A 20,206-nucleotide genomic window follows, 5' to 3' on the forward strand; every position below is an offset into this window, starting at 1 on the left:
GCTTTATGCTCATGAGTTTGTGTGTATTTCACAACAATCCCATCAAGTCAGTATTTTTATCCCTATTTGTAGATAAGGAACATAAGGCTCCAGCTCAGAAAGATTTAGTAACTTTCCTGAGGTCACATGGCCTGTCAACGACAGAATCTGGATTCTAATCCAGGTCTAGCATCAAAGTGTGGGAAGGAAAGCTTTCTTCCCCACACATATTGCCTGGACAATGACAGCCTCACATTTTCAAAGAGCCTCCACTCAGTACAGCTGGATGTTGAGGAAGTTTGTTGCTAGGTAACTGCATGAAGGCAACTTGTAGTTCTCTTTTGCTTGATGATCAAAGGCACAGGTCTTTTCCATCAAGGAGACCAAAAAAGAAGAAAAAAGGAAATACAGGGGCCCAAATCAACCACTTAAGACCTTCTCCACTGCATGAAATAACTGATTTTTAGAGTCTGTTTGGAAGAGGAAGGAACATAAATCCTATCATCAGAGCTACACTTACCTGCAGCAGATGATCTTGCTGCTTGATTTGTCTTTGGAGACAGACTTCTGTTCAGGAGACCACAACCCTTCAATGCACAATAATATGAAAGCAGATGGATTGGTTGGAATATTACCCAGCAATAAGAACAAATAATTGAAACATACAACAACTTAGATGGATCTCTAGGACTTTATGCTGAACAAAAAAACTCAATCTCAAAAGGTCATATACTGTATGATTCCATTTATATATATAACATTCTTGAATGACAAATTCATAGAAATGGAGAACAGTTGTGGTTACCAGGGTTTGGAGATAATTGGAGGTAAGGAGAGTAGATATAACGATAAGTGGTAACTGCATGGTGATGACTTAGTTCTGTGTGGCACTGGTGGTAATCTACACATGTGATAAAACAGTAGAACTTCATAATACACAAACTTTGTGTGCCAGTCTCAGTTTCCTGGTTTTGATACTGTATAACAGTTACATAAGATCCACTGAGGGAAACTGGATGAAAAGTACATAGACTTCTTGGTACCATCTATGTAACTTACTATGAATCTATAATTCTTTCAAAAGAAAAATAAGATAGATTAGTAAAGTTCTAGCCAAGTTTTCAGGGATTTAACTGCCAAAGAAATGACAGTTTCACTGTTCATAACTCTGACATTGCAACCAGAGTATAACCTAGCATTTAAAATAACAATGATGCTTTCTGAAAATCTACTTTTCTTTCATAGGTCTCAATCACCACACATGACCCTATCTGAGCTGTTCCTCTTCCGTGGAACACGGGTCACCTAAGGCTTGCTCCCTCCTATCCCAGATGCCCTGGCTCAGTGCCTCATAGCAACAAGTGTATGTCTAGACAACATAAGCAAATTCTATTCTTTGCCAAGTTGCAAAGTATACTCAAGAAAGTAACTCCAGTGCACAAATAGATTTATATAGTCGAGTGCAACATCAAACAAGTTATTTTTTGCCTTTCTCCTGGTTCAGAATGCTTCCTCCAAACATTTCGAGTTGTGCACATATTATCTGTGTTCCACTAAGCCTGCCTGGAGCCCCCAGCTGGAGGAAACTCCTTCCTCCTGGGCCTCCTTCAGCAGTGCTTAGCAGAGCAGGCTCTGTATGCACTGACCTGGCCTAAGGTCCAAGCCCTGGTTCTTCCACCTACCAGCTAAGGGACCTCCACTTCTTTTTGATCAGTAGGGTGGGAATGAGAATAATACCTGATACCTGAGAGGCTGTCATAAAACTCAAATAGGAATTCATTTCTAATCCTTAGCACGATGCCTAACACACTGCAAGCATTCAACAAATACTATTCTTAGTATTACATTTTTAAAAATCCCACCTTCCTCTAAGACCACAAGCTCCTTGAGGGTAGGGATTCTGTTTTGTGTTTTTAATCTTCCAATGTAAGCACACAGACCAGTGCTTCACATGAAGAAAATGCTATAAAATATTTTAAACAAATGATAGGCCTTTCTCCATTTATTTATACTATTGGCTTTCAATTCCAGTCTCTCTTTTGAACCTCAAAACTCTATCAGCGAAACAGAGCAGCATGCTCCTTTTAGATAAGGAAACCGAAACTCACAGGGATTAGGCCTCTGACTCCTCATCTAATGACTCCGTTGCATCCACTAGCAAGGAACACAGACTGATGGAGTTAGGAACACAGACTGATGGAGTTGAAAACACAATCAACCATTAATGGAAATAACCTACAAGCCTCTGCTCAAATTCACTCCCTCTCTCTCTCAATCGACATTTTACTGACACCTCTTTTGTGCCAGTACTACTCCACTGCCGTAATGCTGGCACAGGACCATGAAGAGGATGAACCCCTCAAGGTGTTCAGCCCCTCAGGGAGGACAGTTAAAGCCACCTAAACAAGTAATGATGACAAACTGCACAAGATGTACAACTGCAACAGTGAAGAATTTCACATACACGCAGATATGGGTTGACACAAAGATGAGGACAACTGCACTGTTCCTGCCAGGGTGAATCAGGAAGGATTCCCAGAGGCAGCAACTACCAAGTTATGCCTGTGCCCTCCCAACCTTCTTGGAATTTCCTTTGCTGGGGCCCTTCTTGTAGTCTCTGATGTCTTACCAGAGTAAAGGTCATCATTCCCTGTCTTGGTTTCTACACAATTTAAAGAGCAACTGTCAGCCTCCCTTCAGCCATTGAAGGTTGAGAAGTAGTATTAACTATCTCAGGATAAAATCATCATATATTGAATGCATTTCAGCACTTTTAGCCCAGATTTTCAGTTATTCCAAGACAGGACATCAGGAATCAGAACCTACCAAAATCACTGGAGGAACAAGATGCCAGTTGATGAGTAACAGGATTGTAGGAGACACACTGTATAGAATCATTGTGCCTGGGAAGCAAACAACTGTAGATTACTATGCAGCAAACCACAAACAATTCAGTGGCTACAACTGAAGATTTTAATGGTAAGCCCACAGCCTCTGACTATAGACCACATACTCTTTTGCAAGTGACCAATAAAAAGCACAGAAATTAATTCACCTTCTCCTCACCCACTGTTTTCTTATTTATAGAGATGGGACTCGCTATGTTGGCCAGGTTGGTTTTGAACTCTTGGCCTCAAGCAATCCTCCCGCTTTGGCCTTTAGGTGCTTTATGTATGGCTGTTACTCTTACTGTTTTGTGGAGGCCCAGAAATATAAGATGGAGGTGCAAAGAAGGCATTACAGACCAGATCTGGAAACATGACAAATCCTTAGACAACAATGAAAACTGAGCAAATAATCTACCATGCATAGCATTTCAGCCACAGTTTTATTCCTTCACTTGTGGGTAACACTTTACTTACATCACGCATTCATTCATTCATTCCCTCAAAAATAGTATGTTGATTTGTACACCCATGTTCATAGTAGCATTATTCATAATAGCTAAGAAGCAGCAGCAACCCAAGTGCCCATCAATAGATGAATGGATAAGAAAATGTGGTCTATACATACAATGGAATAACATTTAGACTTCAAAAGGAAAGAAGGCTGAGCCCAGTGGCTCACACCTGTAATCACAGCACTTTGGCAGGCCAAGGCGGGCGGATCACAAGGTCAGGAGTTTGAGACCAGCCTGGCCAACATAGTGAAAGCCCGTCTCTACTAAAAATACAAAAAATTAGCTGGGTGTGGTGGCAGGCGCCTGTAATCCCAGCTACTCGGGAGGCTGAGGCAGGAGAATCACTTGAACCTGGGGGACAGAGGTTGCAGTGAGCAGAGATCATGCCCCTGCACTCCAGCCTGGGCGACAGTGCAAGACTCCATCTCAAAAATAAAATAAAATAAAAATCAATAATAATAATAAAGAAAAAAAGGAAGGAAATTCTGACACATGCTACAACACAGATGAGCCTTGAGGACATTACATTACATGAAATAACTCAGTCACAAAAGAACAAATATTGTATGACTCTACTTATACAAGGTATGTAAAGCAGTCAAACTCAGAGAGACAGAAAGTAGAATGGTGGTTGCCAGGGGCTGGGAGTAGGAGGGAAGGGTGAGTAGGTGTTTAAAGGGTAGAGAACTTTAGTTTAGCAAGATAAAAGAGTTTGGGAGATTGGCTGCACAACAATGTAAATGTATTTAACATTAATAAACTGTAAACTTAAAAAGTAGTTAATATGATAAATTTGATGTCATGTCTATTTTACCACAATTAAAAGGAAGAGGCCAGCTGCAGTGGCTCATACCTATAATCCCAGTATTTTGAGAGCCCAGGAGTTCAAGACCAGTATGGGCAACAAAGTGAAATCCTGTCTCTACCAAGAAAAAAAAAAAATGTAAAAATTGGCCAGGTGTGGTGGTATGCATTTGCAGTCCAGCTATTTGGGAGGCTGAGGTAAGAGGATCACCCGAGCCTGGGAGGTTGTGGTTCAAGGGAGCTATGTACTACTGCAGTCCAGCCTGGGAGACAGAGAGAAAGAGAAAGAAGAGAAGAGACAGAAGAGAGAGAAGAGACAGAAGAGAAGAGAGGAGAAGAGAGGAGAAGAGATGAGAAGAAAAGAGAAGAGAAGAGAAGAGAAGAGAAGAGAAGAAAATTGGTATCAATTATGGACCAGACATGGTAGCATGGTATCAGGGACACAAGAGTGAGGAAAAAAAAAAAAGATGCAGTATCTGCCCTCATGAAACTTACAGGCTGATGAGTAATACTGATCAGTCACCAGAATAAATCTAAAACTGCGGTTGTGACAAATGCCTCAAAAGAGACCTGCCCCAGTCTAGAGAGGCAGGAAAGCCCTTACAAAGAAAGTGATATTTGAGTCTGAGATCTGGGGGGTAAGTAGGGACCAACTAGTAGAGGAAGAGGCAAAGAACACAGCAGATCCCCAATAGAGAGAGGAGGCCTGGAGCACACTCACCCCAAGTTTCTGACACTTGACACTGGGTGGATATAAGGCCATTCTCTAAGACAGGGACACTGGAAGATGACAGGTTGGGGGTAGGATAGAGTCTGCAATGTCAGATGAACTGAGATGAGCTATATGAAAACACCTAGCCCAGTGCTGGCCACACCAGTAAGTGGCCAAGAAATATTCATTAACTTATTCACTAGTCAACCTTCCTATACCAACCACACATACCCACAACTTCATTTCTAGTTTAATTTAAGAGAAAAAAGTTTTCCCCGACATCTTTTCTAAAAGGCTTTTGCTGCAATTACTCAATAAGCATCAAACTCATAATACCATACACCCAAATGGTTACTTACGTGTACTTCAGAATGCCTTCCAGTTTTGACGTCCAGATAATAACGCTTTTGTCAGCTGATCCAGAAGCAAAGCGCTTGCCTAAAAGCGTTTTTAAAATGGAAAGTCTTAAATTTGTCTTAAACCAGCATTTCCCATAGAGACTTCTTTAGAAAACTAGTTCTTTAAGGAACCTAGTAAGTGTTAGCTTCTTTACTATTTCTTACCAGTACTGGAAGGCAGGACCTTGGAGTCAAAATATCTGGGTTCCAAACCTGCTTTGTCTGACACTGAGTAAACAAAGATGTACTGGGGACCTACTACATGTAGCGGTCATGTTCTATGCTAGAAATCAAGTAATGATTAAAACACACAGGATCCCTTTCATAATATTTAATCTAGTGTAAGAAGTAGGCATCAAATTAAATTAATCTAACACAAATACAACATGGTAAGACACAGATCCTATGAAAGGGAGTAACTGGGGAATCTGATTTACTTTTTTACTTAAATTTTTATTTTTAGCAAATAGTATTATTTAGGAGGTACAATGTGATATTTTATATATCTATATACACACCAAAGAATGATTAAGCTAATTAACATAACCATCACTGCAGATACTTACTCTTTATGGTGAGAACATTTAAAATCTATTCCTGTACCAGTTTTGAAATATACACTATTAACAACTATGGTCACCATGCTGTGCAACAGATCTCAAAAATGTTCTCCTTTTGTCTGACTGAAACTATTCTTTGGTTGATATCTCCTGGGGGACCTAATTTAGATGAGGGAAGGCTTCTCTAAGGATGAGATCCTTCAGTGCAGACCTAAAGGATGAGCAGAGCTTAGCCACATGTAGAGGAGAAAGACCCATCCACATGGATGGAACAGATGTGCAAAGGCCCTGAGGCAGGAAAAGCCTGGCATGTCTGAAGGAATGAGAGGAGTCAGCATGGAACTGAGGGAATGGTGAGGTGGGTTGTGGAAGGATCTCTTGGGGCTTCAGGGACACAGTAGAGCCTTGCTCTTTATCCTAAAGCAATGGGAAGCCAAAGAAAGGTTTTAAGCAAAGAGTGATAGATCAGATTTGCATTTTCATACTACTTGTGCTTTATGAAGGAATGGACTGGAAAGAGGCAACATCTAACAAGTAATTAGTTATTAATTACACTGTTACACAATTAGAAGCATTTGGAAGAGGATCACAGTATCATGACAGCAAACAACAGGAGGTCTTCACCTACCCTGGTGAGAGATAAGGATTAAGAGGTAAGCATGGGTCACATTTTGTACACCTTAAGGGCTTTTAGACTTTATTTGCAGGGCAAGTGGAAGGTGACCTTGGGCAAGTCACTGTTCTCTGAACCTCAATGCCTTCATCTGAAACACAGAGGAATAATATCTTCCTCAGAGTATTTTTGTGGGAGTCAACTAAGATAGTATCTGTAAAGTACCCTTTTTTTTGTTGTTGAGATGGGGTCTAGCTCTGTTGCCCAGGCTGGAGTACAGTGGCACGATCTCAGCTCACCGCAAGCTCCGCCTCTCAGGTTCAAGCATTTCTCCTGCCTCAGCCTACTGAGTAGCTGAGATTACAGGTGCACACCACCATGCTCAGCTAATTTTTTGTAGTTTTAGTAGAGACGGGGTTTCACTGTGCTGGCCAGGCTGGTCTTGAATTCCTGACCTTGTGATCTGATCACGTTGGCCTCCCAAAGTGCTGGGATTACAAGCGTGAGCCACCACGTCTGGCCAAGTACCTTTTATAGTAGTTGAAATAGTAGATATTAGGGTGAGCCGCAAGATATTGCTACAAATACTAACTTATGAAACTGCTTTTATTATTTCCATCACTCCTCCCTCATCCTGGTAGGTAACAGGTGATGGTGATGAAAAGCACAAGCTTTGGGCTCAGAGTCCCTGGGTCAGAATTCCTGGTGATCTCACTGACCAGCTGCATGAACCAAACAAGCTACTAAAAAGCTCTATGCTTTCATTTCCTCATTTGAAAAATGGATACAATATTAGTATTTATCTCATAGTTGGTGTGAAGATTAAGCGAGTGTAGGTATGTGTGTACATACAGTTGACCCCTGAACAACATGAGTTTTAACTACATGAGTCCACTTTTATATGTGAATTTTCTTTTGCCTCTGTCTCCCTGGCACAGCATGACCAACCCCTCCTCTTCCTCCTCTGCCTATTCAACCTGAAGACAATGAAAATGAAGACCTTTATGATGATCCACTTCCATTTAATGAGGAGTAAATATATTTTTCTTTTTTCTCTATTAACATTTTCTCTAGCTTACTTATTCTAAGAATACAATAGATAATACATATAAAAATATGTGTTAACTGTTTATGTTACAGGTAAGGCTTCGGGTCAACAGTAAGCTATTAATAGTGAAATTTTTGGGGGTTCAGAAATTACATGCAGATTTTTGATTGCACAGGGAGTGGCAACCCCAACCCTATGTTGCTTAGAACTGGGCTTGGAATATAATCAATGCTAAAAAAATTAGCTATTTGTATTATTTCTTCATATTATATTGTTTCTTTTGAACAACAAAAAAAAAACTATGTCTTACATACTTTTATATCATGGTTGCTCATTAAATACTTCGAAACAAGTAGACTTCAAGAGCAAAGCTGGAATTCAGTGTACCTCAATCTTCAGGTCTAAGAGGAAAAAACCAGTTTTGAGGAGTAAAAGACTTCTTAATCATTATAAAGGTGTCATGAAGTGGCATCATGATGCACTAGAAAGAACGATGGCTCTGCAGTCAGAGGAACTGGGTTAGGCCTGTCTCTACCATCATAACCTGTAATTGCTCCAAGTCTGTCTTCTCATCTTTGAACAGAGATAAAGTCCCCTTGCTGCCTGCTTCAGACGGTTGTTGGATCAAATGAGATATATGTGACAGGAATCCACAAAGTGCTGTGCAAATGCCACTACTGACAGGTCACACTCCGACATCCTCAAGTGCCTTAATGGTGTTGCAGGTTAAAGAGCCCTGCTATGCTTATAAACACCAGAGGCCCAATAGCTTTCTGTACCTACTGGGCCTTATACTGGGCCCTGGACTTGCCCACATTCCTCAACAGCCACTAGGACAACGCAGAAACACTTCAGCTCTCCAGGCTCCCTCCTCACAGGTCTCCCTAAAACATTACTCTAAACTTGAACTCAAACATGTACACACACAAAAATATACAAATACCATGGTACAGCACACCTGACTATGAAGCAAGAAATTAGTTTTGTCTTTGGGCCATGGCCTTGGCAAGACACATGACTTGTCTTTTTTTTTTAAAGACAAGAGTCTCACTAAGTTGCCCAGGCTGGGTCAAACTCCTGCCTTAAGCAATCCTCCCAACTCAGGCTCCCAGATTACAGTAGGATTATAGGCATGAGCCACTGTGCCTGGCCAATTGTCTATGTCTTTATGTAGGGTAAAGTGAAGAGAATGGACTAATCAGACTAAAATTATATGCACGAAATTCTGCATATATACGAACAGTATGCATTTTTCTAGAAAGTGGTCTAAAGCTTCCATCTGATTCTCAAAGAGGCCCATCAGCCAAAAGAAGTTAAAAACCTGGGACTGGAATAACCTCCAAGGTTCATTCAAGCATTATAACATTACAATTTTATGACTTCTTGGCAGTGGCTACAGAATGCTATCTATAATCCTATAACCATTTGACACATAAGGAAATCGTGACTCAGACTCAATAACTAGCTCAAGCTCACAGAATTCTGGTTTTGGGTTGGGATTGGAACTCACAACTGTCTCATTCCACAGCCCATGTTCTTCCCACTAATCCTATGCTGTGGGGTAGCATGGATTTATTTTTTAAAAAATTTAAATCTCAATTTCATGCATCCATTCCCTGACTACCACCTCCCTGACTACCACCTCCCTTCCTTCCCAACCTACCTGGTACCCTAACTGCAATAATCCTTCAACCCCACTACTACTACTACTACTACTACTACTACTACTACTACTCCATTGCTGTCATCTCTCCCCTCATTATTCAGCCAACAATGCAAGGTTAATGTATGTAATTATTTCTTTGTATACACTCTCTGCTCCCTTGCCCTCCTACTTCACCTTCAAATGTGCTTGCAAAACCACCTTTGGTTAAATTCACTTCTTCTGCCACTATGCAGCTCAAAATGGCTGGAGAAAAAGACACAATCACACTAACTAATCTCACTTTCAATTCATGATCACAACCTTCAAGACGACCCTTCATGTTACTGGGGATCCCACTACACCTCCTGGGTCCACTCACTCTCCCATTCTCTAAGGCAGTGATTTTACACTTTTTCCTTTCTCCTCAACTCTCTGAAACTTCCCTTCCCCATTGTTACTCTCAGTTGATGTTGCTTCCTACTTCACTGAAAAAAAAAAAAAAATGGAAGGAATTGAGAATTTCCTTTTTTTTTTTGAGACGGAGTTTCGCTCTTGTTACCCAGGCTGGAATGCAATGGCGCGATCTCGGCTCACCGCAACCTCTGCCTCCTGGGTTCAGGCAATTCTCCTGCCTCAGCCTCCTGAATAGCTGGGATTACAGGCACGCACCACCGTGCCCAGCTAATTTTTTGTATTTTTGGTAGAGACGGGGTTTCACCATGTTGACCGGGATGGTCTCGATCTCATGACCTCGTGATCCACCCGCCTCGGCCTCCCAAAGTGCTGGGATTACAGGCGTGAGCCACCGCGCCCGGCCAGGAATTGAGAATTTCTATTAGATTCCTACTACCACACTGTCCCCATCTGCTGGCCTCTGCAGTTCCTACTATGCCCCTATCTAAAGCAAATACCCTGTCTATGCCCTAGATCCTATCTCCTCTTGCCCACTCAACAACTCTGTTCCAGCAGTTCTCTCCCCTCTCCTACATCATCAACTTTTCTCAAATTCAGCATATGTAAAACTGAATTCCTGATCTTCAACTGTAAGTTTTCTCTACCTGCAATCTTTCTCATCTCAGCGGTGTGGCATCCTTTCAGTCCTCAGGTCAAAGACTTTGACTCCTTTTTCTTCACATCCCATATCCAAGCTGTCAAGTAATTCAGTTGGCTTCACCCTCCGATTATATCCAGAGTCTGATCATTTCTCACCATCTCCTCTGCCCTCATAGAGGTCTGAGCCACCCTCACCCCTTGTCTTGATGATGCTTCCTCACTCAGATGCCCCAACCCTCACCTCTTGCAGTCTGTTTCCAACTCAGCAACTAGAGGGATCCTTTTAAAATACAAATCAGATCAGATTCTTCCTCTACTGACAGCCTTTTAGTAGTTCCCCCATTTTGACTGAGAATCAAAATCTCTTTGATAGCCAGCCTGATCTGACCCATCCCATGTCTGTTACCGCTTTATCCTCATCCCCTATAATTCCCCTGATTCTCTGATCCAGCTCCTAGCAGGCACAGCCACACCTGAGGGCCTTTGCAATGGCTCGTCCCCTGCAAGGAGCTCTCTTCCCCCAGATGCCCACTGGCACAATCTCACTGCCTCCTGACTTCAAGTCTTTGCTCACCTGTCCTTATCTCAATGAGCTCACCCTCACTAACCTAATTCAACACTGCATCCAACCCCCTGCCCTGCCCAGCACTCTCAACTCCCCGAATTCTGCTCTACTTTTTCTTCTTCTATAGCACTTATCACTTTCCAGCATACTGCTTAATTTACCTATTTACTATGTATACTGCATGTCTTTCCTCATATTCTCTTCTTCCCTCACTCCTCACCACCATCCCATAAAACATAAGCCCCATAAGGAGAGGGAGGGACCATTTTTTTTTTTTTTTTTTTTTTTTGAGACAGAGTCTCACTCTGTTGCCAGGCGCCAGGCTGGAGTGCAGTGGCACAATCTCGGCTCACTGCAACCTCCGCCTCCTGGGTTCAGGCAATTCTCCTGCCTCAGCCTCCCGAGTAGCTGGTACTACAGGCGCACACCACCACACACAGCTAATTTTTGTATTTTTAGTAGAGACGGGGTTTCACCATGTTGGCCAGGATGGTCTCGATCTCTTGACCTTGTGATCTGCCCGCCTCGGCCTCCCAAAGTGCTGGGATTACAGGCTTGAGCCACTGCGCCCGGTCTCTAGGACCATTGTTTTTTTCTCTGAAGTATCTCAAACACCTTGAACAGTGCTGGCACGTAGATGCCCTCAATAAATACTTGCTGGATTGAATGACTGAACTGAAGTCTAGGCAACTTCACTATCTTCTGAACTTGCAAGTTGTACTCTAGCTTACTACAAATAATTAAAAAGTGACTAAGAAGAAAAATGAACAATGATGAGGCCATTATAGAGAATGAAAACCCAGAGCAGTGTTTTACCATCCTTTGCATATGCCACACAGTATACAGTGTCTTTGTGTCCCTTGAGGGGTTGAAGTAAGGTGCCATCAGAAGTGTCATAAACCTGGCAAAAGAGACAAATACAGAGTATCCATGTGATATCTATTAGTCAGAATTCCTACAGGGTTACTACTGCTATTTTTGTTTTTATAACACTACATGTGTCAATATTCTAAATTTGTATCCAATAAAAACTATGCTGCAAAACCAGAAACAACGTGACTTAAAGTTGGGTAACCAAGAAGTAGAGAGGTCTCAAGTCTGTGCACTATGTAACCAGGAATATATCACAAATCTTTGAGAACCAAAGGTTCAATTACTCACTCCATGGAAATTCTTTACACTCATCCTTACCTGAATTCGGATATATGACCAATAAAGGCAGGCCCTCCTAAATAAAACCAGCCAATAAAAACAGCCAGCTACAACATGATTAAATTTTAGTGCGAGCTGTGAACTAAATCAACATAATACAAAGATTTGCTACCAAGAGTTTGAAAGTCACAGAACTCTGGGTTTTCAAGTAGGAGGGAATGTTATAAAACCCAGCTGTAGGCCAGGCATGGTAGCTCACGCCTGTAATCCCAACACTTTGGGAGGCTGAGGCGGGAGGACTGCTTGAAACCAGGAGTTCAAGACCAGCGTGGGCAACAAAGTGAACCCCATCTCTACAAAAAAAAAAAAAAAAAAATTAATTTAAAAATTAGGTGGGTGAGTTGGTGTGTGTCCACAATCCTAGCTACTCAGGAGGCTGAGGTGGGAAGATCCCTTAAGCCCAGGAGTTTGAGGCTGCAGTGATCTATGATTGCACCACTGCACACCAGCTTGGGCAAAAGAGCACGACCCTGTCTCTAATAAATAAAATTCAGCTGTAATATGGATTTAAGATATTTGATAGCTTTCTGATAGCTATCACTGTGGAGATTTAAAAAACACACCATCTGAGAAATCAAGGCAAAACTTTCCAAAACGGTTAGAGTGTTGGAAATGATAACCTATGAAGAAAAATTAAAAGGATTTGAATTGTTTATACTGGAGAGAAGTCTGCAGAACAATTTAACCATGTTTTAAGATTATGTAGTTAACCATACAAAGAATGGAGATTAATCACTCTGCGTATCTAGAGACAACAGAGAAGAGGAAGTAGACTTAGGCAGAAGGAGAGATCATACAAAGGTTTTTAGGTCAAACTTAAGGGTTTCTCCAAAAATTACTTTTATACACCTGAATAGGTTCCAGAGGGAGCTTATGTTCTTTGAAAATATGAAAAATAGGACAACATCCATATGGAATTGTTTAGGTAGGTCAATGCCTAAAAGTTGGGGTCAGGCTATCTGACTTTTCATGGACAGAGCACCTTCAGTTCTGTTGCTTGAATTTTTTTGGGAGGACAAAATATAAACTGACACCAGCCCAGTCTCAAAGGCATTGTGATTAATTGTTTTCAATTCTTTCATAGGTGTCTCAAAGTAAAAGGGGAAAGATTAATGATCCCAAAGGAGGTATTATTCCCAGCTTCCTATCTGATAGTTTACTTGCCTGTTTTAAATAGACCATTTCCTTCCCTATTAAAAAGTAATAGGGAAGGTTTTTTCACCCTGGCCTTTTTTATCTCAAAAAAAGGTCAAATTTCAGAGTACTTAAAAGAAGGAGTTGGGGGAAGTACTTTAAGAGGAAACTAAGACAAAATCCTACCAGTAATCTGTCTCCAGCAGCCAAAATCAGTTGAGTTCCATCAGGCTTAAATGCGATGTCATTTATACTAAACAGGAGACAAGACAAGAAGACAATTAGGAACCAAAATGATGAAGTCTGCTAATGGCCAGGAAAGTAAACTTTATTTCCATTAAGAAACACTGTGTGTGTGGGTGCTGAGGAGAAAAAGAATGACTAAGAAGTGCATTTGTTGCAAATTCCATTGAACCGCCACACCACAGCAAACCATTCAATCACGATGCACTCAGTAATTAGCTCTTTGTTCCAATTTCCTCTTGTCCAGAAGCTAGTCACAAAAAATTATTCAAAAGGTCAACAGTTGAGGGTACTAACTCTTATAATAATACCATGAAAGCTAGACAACCTGAGAGACTGTGTAAGGGCCAGTAAATCTACAGATACTGAGTCCCTCTTAGGTGCTAGGCACCAACAGATATGAATGGATCATAGCCTCTCCCTGCCCTCAGGGAAATTACCATCCAGAGAGGTGTGAATCAGACACTTTCACAAAGAACTACCACATGTCATCAATTCTAAAGGATACATTTTTTGTTTCACGTTTCTTACCTCTGAGGTTAGGATGTGTCTGATAATTGATGTTTCACTGTAACTGGCAGCATTTTTTGCTTTCTTATTGATACACAAAACAATGGTATATTATAATTAATGACCTATTAGATTGAATGAAATACAGAATAGTACTCTGATAAAAGGCTTTAAGAGATACACGAAAACATATACAATTCTATGGAAGAAGACAGTGATACAGGAGATAGAAAGAAATTATTTAGGCAGATAGTGAGAGTAACAGAGTCTTCGGTGGAACTTTCCTTTAACAAAAGCAGCCCAAGAAATTATTTTTTCTAACAAACAGCAGCCTGAAAAATTGAGCTGCAAACACAGATAGGGAAGCTGAGGCCAGGCACAGTGGCTCATGCCTATAATCTCAGCACTTTGGGATGCCAAGGGGGGGCGAATCACAAAGTCTGGAGTTCAAGACCAGCCTGGCCAACATGGTATAACCCTGTCTCTACTAAAAATACAAAATTAGCCGGGTGCGGTGGCAGGCGCCTGTAATCCCAGCTACTCGGGAGGCTGGAGGCTGAGGCAGAAGAATTGCTTGAACCCAGGAGGCAGAGGTTGCAGTGAGCTGAGATCGTGCCACTGTACTCCAATCTGGGTGACTAAGCAAGACTCCACTGGGGGGAGGGTACAAACAAACAAACAAGAAAAAACATTTTACAACCTATTCTCTCTGAAGCCTAGTACCCAAAGGCTTCCTCTGTAAATAACATGGGTCTCCACAATACATTATCTTAACTAGACATTCCTTTTTGTTGATCTCAAGTTTTTAAACAAACTCAACTAATTGTCAGTTAAAAAATGTTTAAATTTACCTATAGCCTGGAAGCCCTCACTTTGAGCTGTCTCACCATTCTGGACCAAACCAATGTATTTCTTAAATGTATTTGATTGATGTCTCATGTCTTCCTAAAATGTATAAAACCAAATTGCACCCCAACCACCTTGGGCACGTTCTGTGATCCTCCTGAGGGCTGTGGTCACTCATATTTGGCTCAGAATAAATCTCTTAAAATATTTTGCAGTTGACTCTTTTCATCAACACAAGTAATCAAAATAATCTAATTTGACTGAAACGTCTGGCTATGTGCGAGATGTTGCTACAACATGGAGAGATGAGGCTAGAAAAATGGGCTGGAGCCATATTACAAAGATTCTCAAATGCCCCAGGCAGAGGATTTCACTGGTTCCAGGGACTCTAGTAAGACTGTGTCAAAAACGTGTCAAGCCCTGTCAAAACAGACTATTGTTAAGGGTGTACTTACTGCTGAAGTTGCTAAAAACAAAACAAAACAAAAAAACCACACAAACAACAAAAACCCAACCTATAGTAAAAGTTTAGCATAGGATAAACTTGCCAATGTCAACAAAAAGAATCAAACTTTGTAAAACATTTAAAGAGATTTATTCTGAGCCAAGTATGAGTGACCACAGCCCATGACACAGCCCTCAGGTGGTCCTAAGAATATGTGCCCAAGGTGGTCAGGGTGCAGCTTGGTTTTATCAGACTTCAATCAAATACATTTAAGAAATACATTGGTTTGGTCCAGAAAGATGGAACAACTTGAAGCACGGGGCTTCCAGCTTATAGGTAGATTTAAAATTTTTCTGGTTGATAATCGGTCAAGTTTATCTAAAGTCCTGGGGTCAACAGAAAGGCATGTCTGGGTTAAGAAAAAGGATTGTGCAACCCAAGTTACTATTTGCAGAGGAAGCCTTGAGGTACTAGGCTTTAGAGAGGATAGTTTGTAAAATGTTTCTTATCATACTTAAAGTTGGTGTTGATGTTAATGCCAGAGAGGTATACTGAGGCATATTTGACCCCCATTTCCATCATGGCCTGAAACAGTATCTCAGGTTAAATTTTTAAAAGAGCCCTGGTTGAGGAGGAAGTCCATTCAGATGGTTGGGGGTGGGGGGCCTTTGAATTTTATTTTTGGTTTACACCAGTAATTTAAAAACCAAATTTTTGTCAGTAACCTAAAAGTACCCTCTCAGTGACAGTACTTTCAGCTCTTATTCCAAATAGCACCTGCTGAGCTCTTAAAATGTATTATTTTATTTCATCTCCACAATAATTCTGTGAGGTAGATTACTTTGTTTTGTAGATGAGGATACCATGGCCCAGAGAGGTCAAGTACTTTGCCTGATGTCATACAACTAGCAAGTGCCAGGGCTAGGATTTCAGCTCAGGTCTGACTCTAGAGTCTGTGCTTGTAATTAGCAGGCTGTGCTGCTTTCTGCTTCCTTCAATTACTGCCGAGTATGTCAAATTTGTTATCCTCCATACTTTAATAATAACAGTGTCTAACATTTATTGAACACATGTATCATTGTGTATGCCAAATACTGTTTAAATGCTTTACATTTATTAACTCAGGTTAACCTCAAACCAACCATATACTTGTTTCGCAGACGAGAAAATTAAGGCACCAAGAAGTTAAATAACTTGCCTGAAAATAAAGTGCTACTGAATGGAAGTGGAGCCAAAATTCAAACCAAGGCAATCTGTTGTGTTTTTTTCTGTTTTGTATTTGTTTTTTTGAGGCAGAGTCTTGCTCTGTCACCCAGGATGGAGTGCAGTGGCGCGATCTTGGCTCACTGCAACCTCAGCCCCCCTCTTAACCAGTTCTAGCCATTCTCCTGCCTCAGCCTCCTGAGTAGCTGGGATTACAGACACCTGCCACCATGCCCAGCTAATTTTTGTATTTTTAGTAGAGATGGGGTTTCACCACCTTGGCCAGGCTGGTCTTGAACTTCTGACCTCGTGATCCACCCGCCTCAGCCTCCCAAAGTGCTGGGATTACAGGCGTGGGCCGCCGCGCCCAGCCAACAAATATATATTGATCTTATATTTATTTTATATAGAAACTCAGAATTGGAAAGGACTCTAGACCTTGTCATGCAGTCCAAATGCCCCATTAGGGCAAGAATTCCTTATAGATAGCCATCTAGCCTCTGCTTGAACACTCCAGGGCTGGGAGCTCACTCATTTGCAGGCAGTCTATTCTACTGTAGGATGGTTCTCTCTCTCCACCTGCCTCTCTCTATAAAAAAACATATATTGTCAAAAGACACATTGTCGGACTCCATTGCAGAGATACAGAGGAATCCTGCAAATTGTCCTCTGACAACCCTGCACCCACCTCACTATAAACTGAAGTCCCATAGTGCCTCTCCAACTCCTGCATAATCTGACCCAGCTCCACTTAACTCATTTTGTAACCTTAGGCAAATAATGTCACCTCATTAAATCTCAATTTCTTCATTGTAAATGAGATAAAAATTCTAACCTCACATGATATAGAGATTAAACGTAACACGTATAAAGATATGTGGCCTATAGCAAGTACTCAGTAAATACTTGCTGGCATGAATGAATAGTTACGGCAGATGCTAACCTGACTAGAATACGGTAGGCTAGCCTAATAAGGCATCCTGGCTGAGACAAACCTGGAGCTGTGAATTTAAGGGAGAAAACGAGGGAGTTCATAGAATAAGGGAGCATCAGGGAAGGATCTTTGGGTAGCAAAATAAGAGTTTTCAGCTCAACCTAAAAATATAAATTTAAATGTTGCAAGACTGGGGAGGAGGGTCAGCAGGACCCTTTTTAGCAAAATGCACAATTTGACATGGAAATTGGGAATCACTCTAGTTTTATTAACAGGATCACAGCAGCAGGTCTTGAAAAGAGTTCCTACTGCTATGTAAAGGTTAAAATAGAAACAAAGGAGCAGACTGGGAGACAATGGCTGGTTTAGTTGTTGAGGACTAATCTTTGACATCTATGATTTTTTTAGTTCTATTATCTATTTTTTTAGTTTTCTGTTTCGTTTTCATTCTGGGCTATCAGCTGGTATATCTAGCAGCCATCAGGATTGATGGTCTATAGAACCCCTACATACCTTATCTTAATAGGTTGTTTCAAACCTGAAATGGGCCAAAAACCAGACAACCAATCTTTGTTCATCATTCATTCACTCATTTATTCATTCATTTATGAATACATCTACCCACAGTATTCATTACATATATATATATACATCTCTAATACTTTATTACTATCCATAGTAACAACCACCACTGACCTGACTAGGCTCTGGGATAATTTGGAAATGAGTAAGACACAGCCATTGCCTTTAAGGGTTTATTAGACTTCTGGAATAAACAGATTTAAAAAATTAACTTACACTAAACAGATTCTGGAAGCACCACAAGAGAGAAATGAACAAAATTCCAGGCCAGGGGTTGAAAACAGAGCAAATCAGGCTGTATTTAGCCAGCAAATGTTTTGTTTGGCTCACATGGTGGTTTTTTTTTTCAGAGTAGATACTAACATTTAAAAATTAGGCCATTTCACATAAAAACCCAGATTTCTACCTTCTGGTAAAAACAGGAAGCGCCAAGCACACTAGGCTAAATTCCTGCATGGTGGTAACTGGCAGGAGCTGAGCAGCAGCTGCCCCTTTTAGGGCGAGCACGAGCTCTGCAGTTTGCCATACTACTTGCCACTCTCTATTACTCTCTGACATTGAAGCCAAATGTTCAGTTGCCAGCTATTATCAGCTTGTGCTATAGGTACGTTTACAACAAATTAAAGGTAAAATAATTTTTAAAAATTCAAATCTCTATTAAAAGTAGAAATGAAAGATGCACTGGTAGGGCTGTGTGTTTCAAGAAAAACGGGGTGTAGAATACAAGACTATTCCTAGGGAAAACATACAATTCCTAGCGTTTAAGATGCAAATAAACATCTATTTATGTTACCTGCCTGTCTCCTACAGACATTTGAGTTTGCCACCTCTGTAGCATAAGGAAAAATTAACGTAGTGGCTGAGAGAATTGACTTTGGAGTGAGGAAGACCTGAGCTTGAAAGCTGGCTCCACCACTCACTGTGTGACCTTGGCAAATTATCCACCCTCTCTGTGTTTCAGTTTCCTCATATATTAAATAGAGGAAATTATAGTACCTCCCTCAGAGACTGGTGAAGAGACAACAGGATAAAGGATATGAAGTGCTTAGCCAGCGCCGGGCACATAGTGTCAGCTACCACTAGTGCCAAGCACAAAAGAGAGGACCCATCTCCAACGTAAGCCTTGAAGAGGTTCAGGATATCCGTGTGAGATGAGAAGAGACAGCATGCTTTACACAGAGAAAGACCTTAGAATGCACAAAACCAAGACAACTAACCTGCTCCAGTGGCCAAAACAGAGGCTTCACAACGATGCTGAATGATTTTCAAAGTCAGGATGAGACCTATCCAGTAAGTAAGGATATGCCAAAATAGACTGTTACGTGACAGATTTAGGCGGTAACAATGGAATAGGACATTAAATAACTTAATCAAAAGGTGACAAGGTCATTCTTCAATTCTTTTCCAAACTTCCCCATTAGTAGAGACTGTGTGTGATGCTCATTTTGAGCACTTCTCTGATCATACCTGCCAATCTCCAGTTTTAGAGACTTCAGACCTCTAGTTTAAAGGCTCCCTAGCAACAATAGCTAGATACAGTTTCTTCAGTTTTGTTTCTCCCTACTTTAAGTTTTACTTTTACACTTAGAGCAAGAGACGCTGATTTTATCTTACACTTAGGTCAAGTGACATCGTTTTTCACAATGGAGTAATCAAGTTTCCTTGTAAAATGTGAAATTATAATCAAGATAAAACAAATGAGACACTTAAGAGAAAAACGTCAAGTAAACAAGAGTATGGGCACTACGTGGATGTGGCAAGAACTGTGAAGTCTGAGCAGCTTCGTGCTGTGTCGTGGGTGTGAGATGAGCCCAAGGCAGCGACAAGGCCAGACCGTGAAGGCAGAGATGCCTCCACCGGCCACTACAGGCGTGGCACTTCCCTTTGCCGTCCTCTAAACCTCGGGATTTTCTCCAACCGCCAAGCGATGGGAGGGTGACCCTGCAGTCTTCCAAGCCAGGGTTCAGTGCCCTCGGCCCAGGCAGCAGGCCCGCTGCCCCCCTCAAACACGCTGCAGCGGCTCGCGCAGTCCCCGCGGGGACTCGGCCTCCCGCTACTCGCGGATCGCCCCGCTCCTCACCAGTGCTCGGCTTTATCTCTCCAAGTCAACACGACCCTCATCGCGGCTTCCCTCACGCCTCGGGCTCCTCCTCCCCGTCTCTGCGACAGTCTCGGCAACCGCCTCAGTAACCAGTAACGGTAGCCACTCCACAAGCCACTTTGGCTACCTGCGTTACCCCTGGCAACGCACAAGCGCGGTAGGCTGCGCGCGAGCGCGCCTTGCTCCGACTGCGCAAGTCCGAAAGGGAAGGCGAGCAGA

The 20,206-nt window shown here is 41.6% G+C and overlaps 1 protein-coding gene across 7 annotated transcripts in view; it reads right to left on the reverse strand.

Moving 5' to 3' along the window:
- The window catches only part of IFT122 (intraflagellar transport 122), a 75,988-nt gene extending 55,813 nt beyond the window's left edge, over positions 1-20,175 (reverse strand). For all 7 annotated transcript variants that reach the window (XM_064362083.1, XM_012472907.2, XM_064362082.1 and 4 more), the window contains exons 1-6: positions 19,967-20,175; positions 13,310-13,376; positions 11,594-11,678; positions 5,255-5,333; positions 2,806-2,882; positions 500-566 (exon numbers count right to left, since the gene is read on the reverse strand). In XM_064362083.1, the coding sequence (XP_064218153.1) occupies positions 500-566; positions 2,806-2,882; positions 5,255-5,333; positions 11,594-11,678; positions 13,310-13,376; positions 19,967-20,007 (416 nt within the window). In that variant the 5' untranslated portion in view covers positions 20,008-20,175. The remainder of the gene's footprint in view (positions 1-499; positions 567-2,805; positions 2,883-5,254; positions 5,334-11,593; positions 11,679-13,309; positions 13,377-19,966) is intronic.
- Between the last annotated feature and the right edge of the window lie 31 nt (positions 20,176-20,206).

This window comes from Aotus nancymaae, unplaced genomic scaffold (assembly GCF_030222135.1).
Source record: "Aotus nancymaae isolate 86718 unplaced genomic scaffold, 86718_ANA_hifiasm-v0.15.2.pri h1tg000046l, whole genome shotgun sequence".
Classification (NCBI taxonomy): domain Eukaryota; kingdom Metazoa; phylum Chordata; class Mammalia; order Primates; family Aotidae; genus Aotus; species Aotus nancymaae.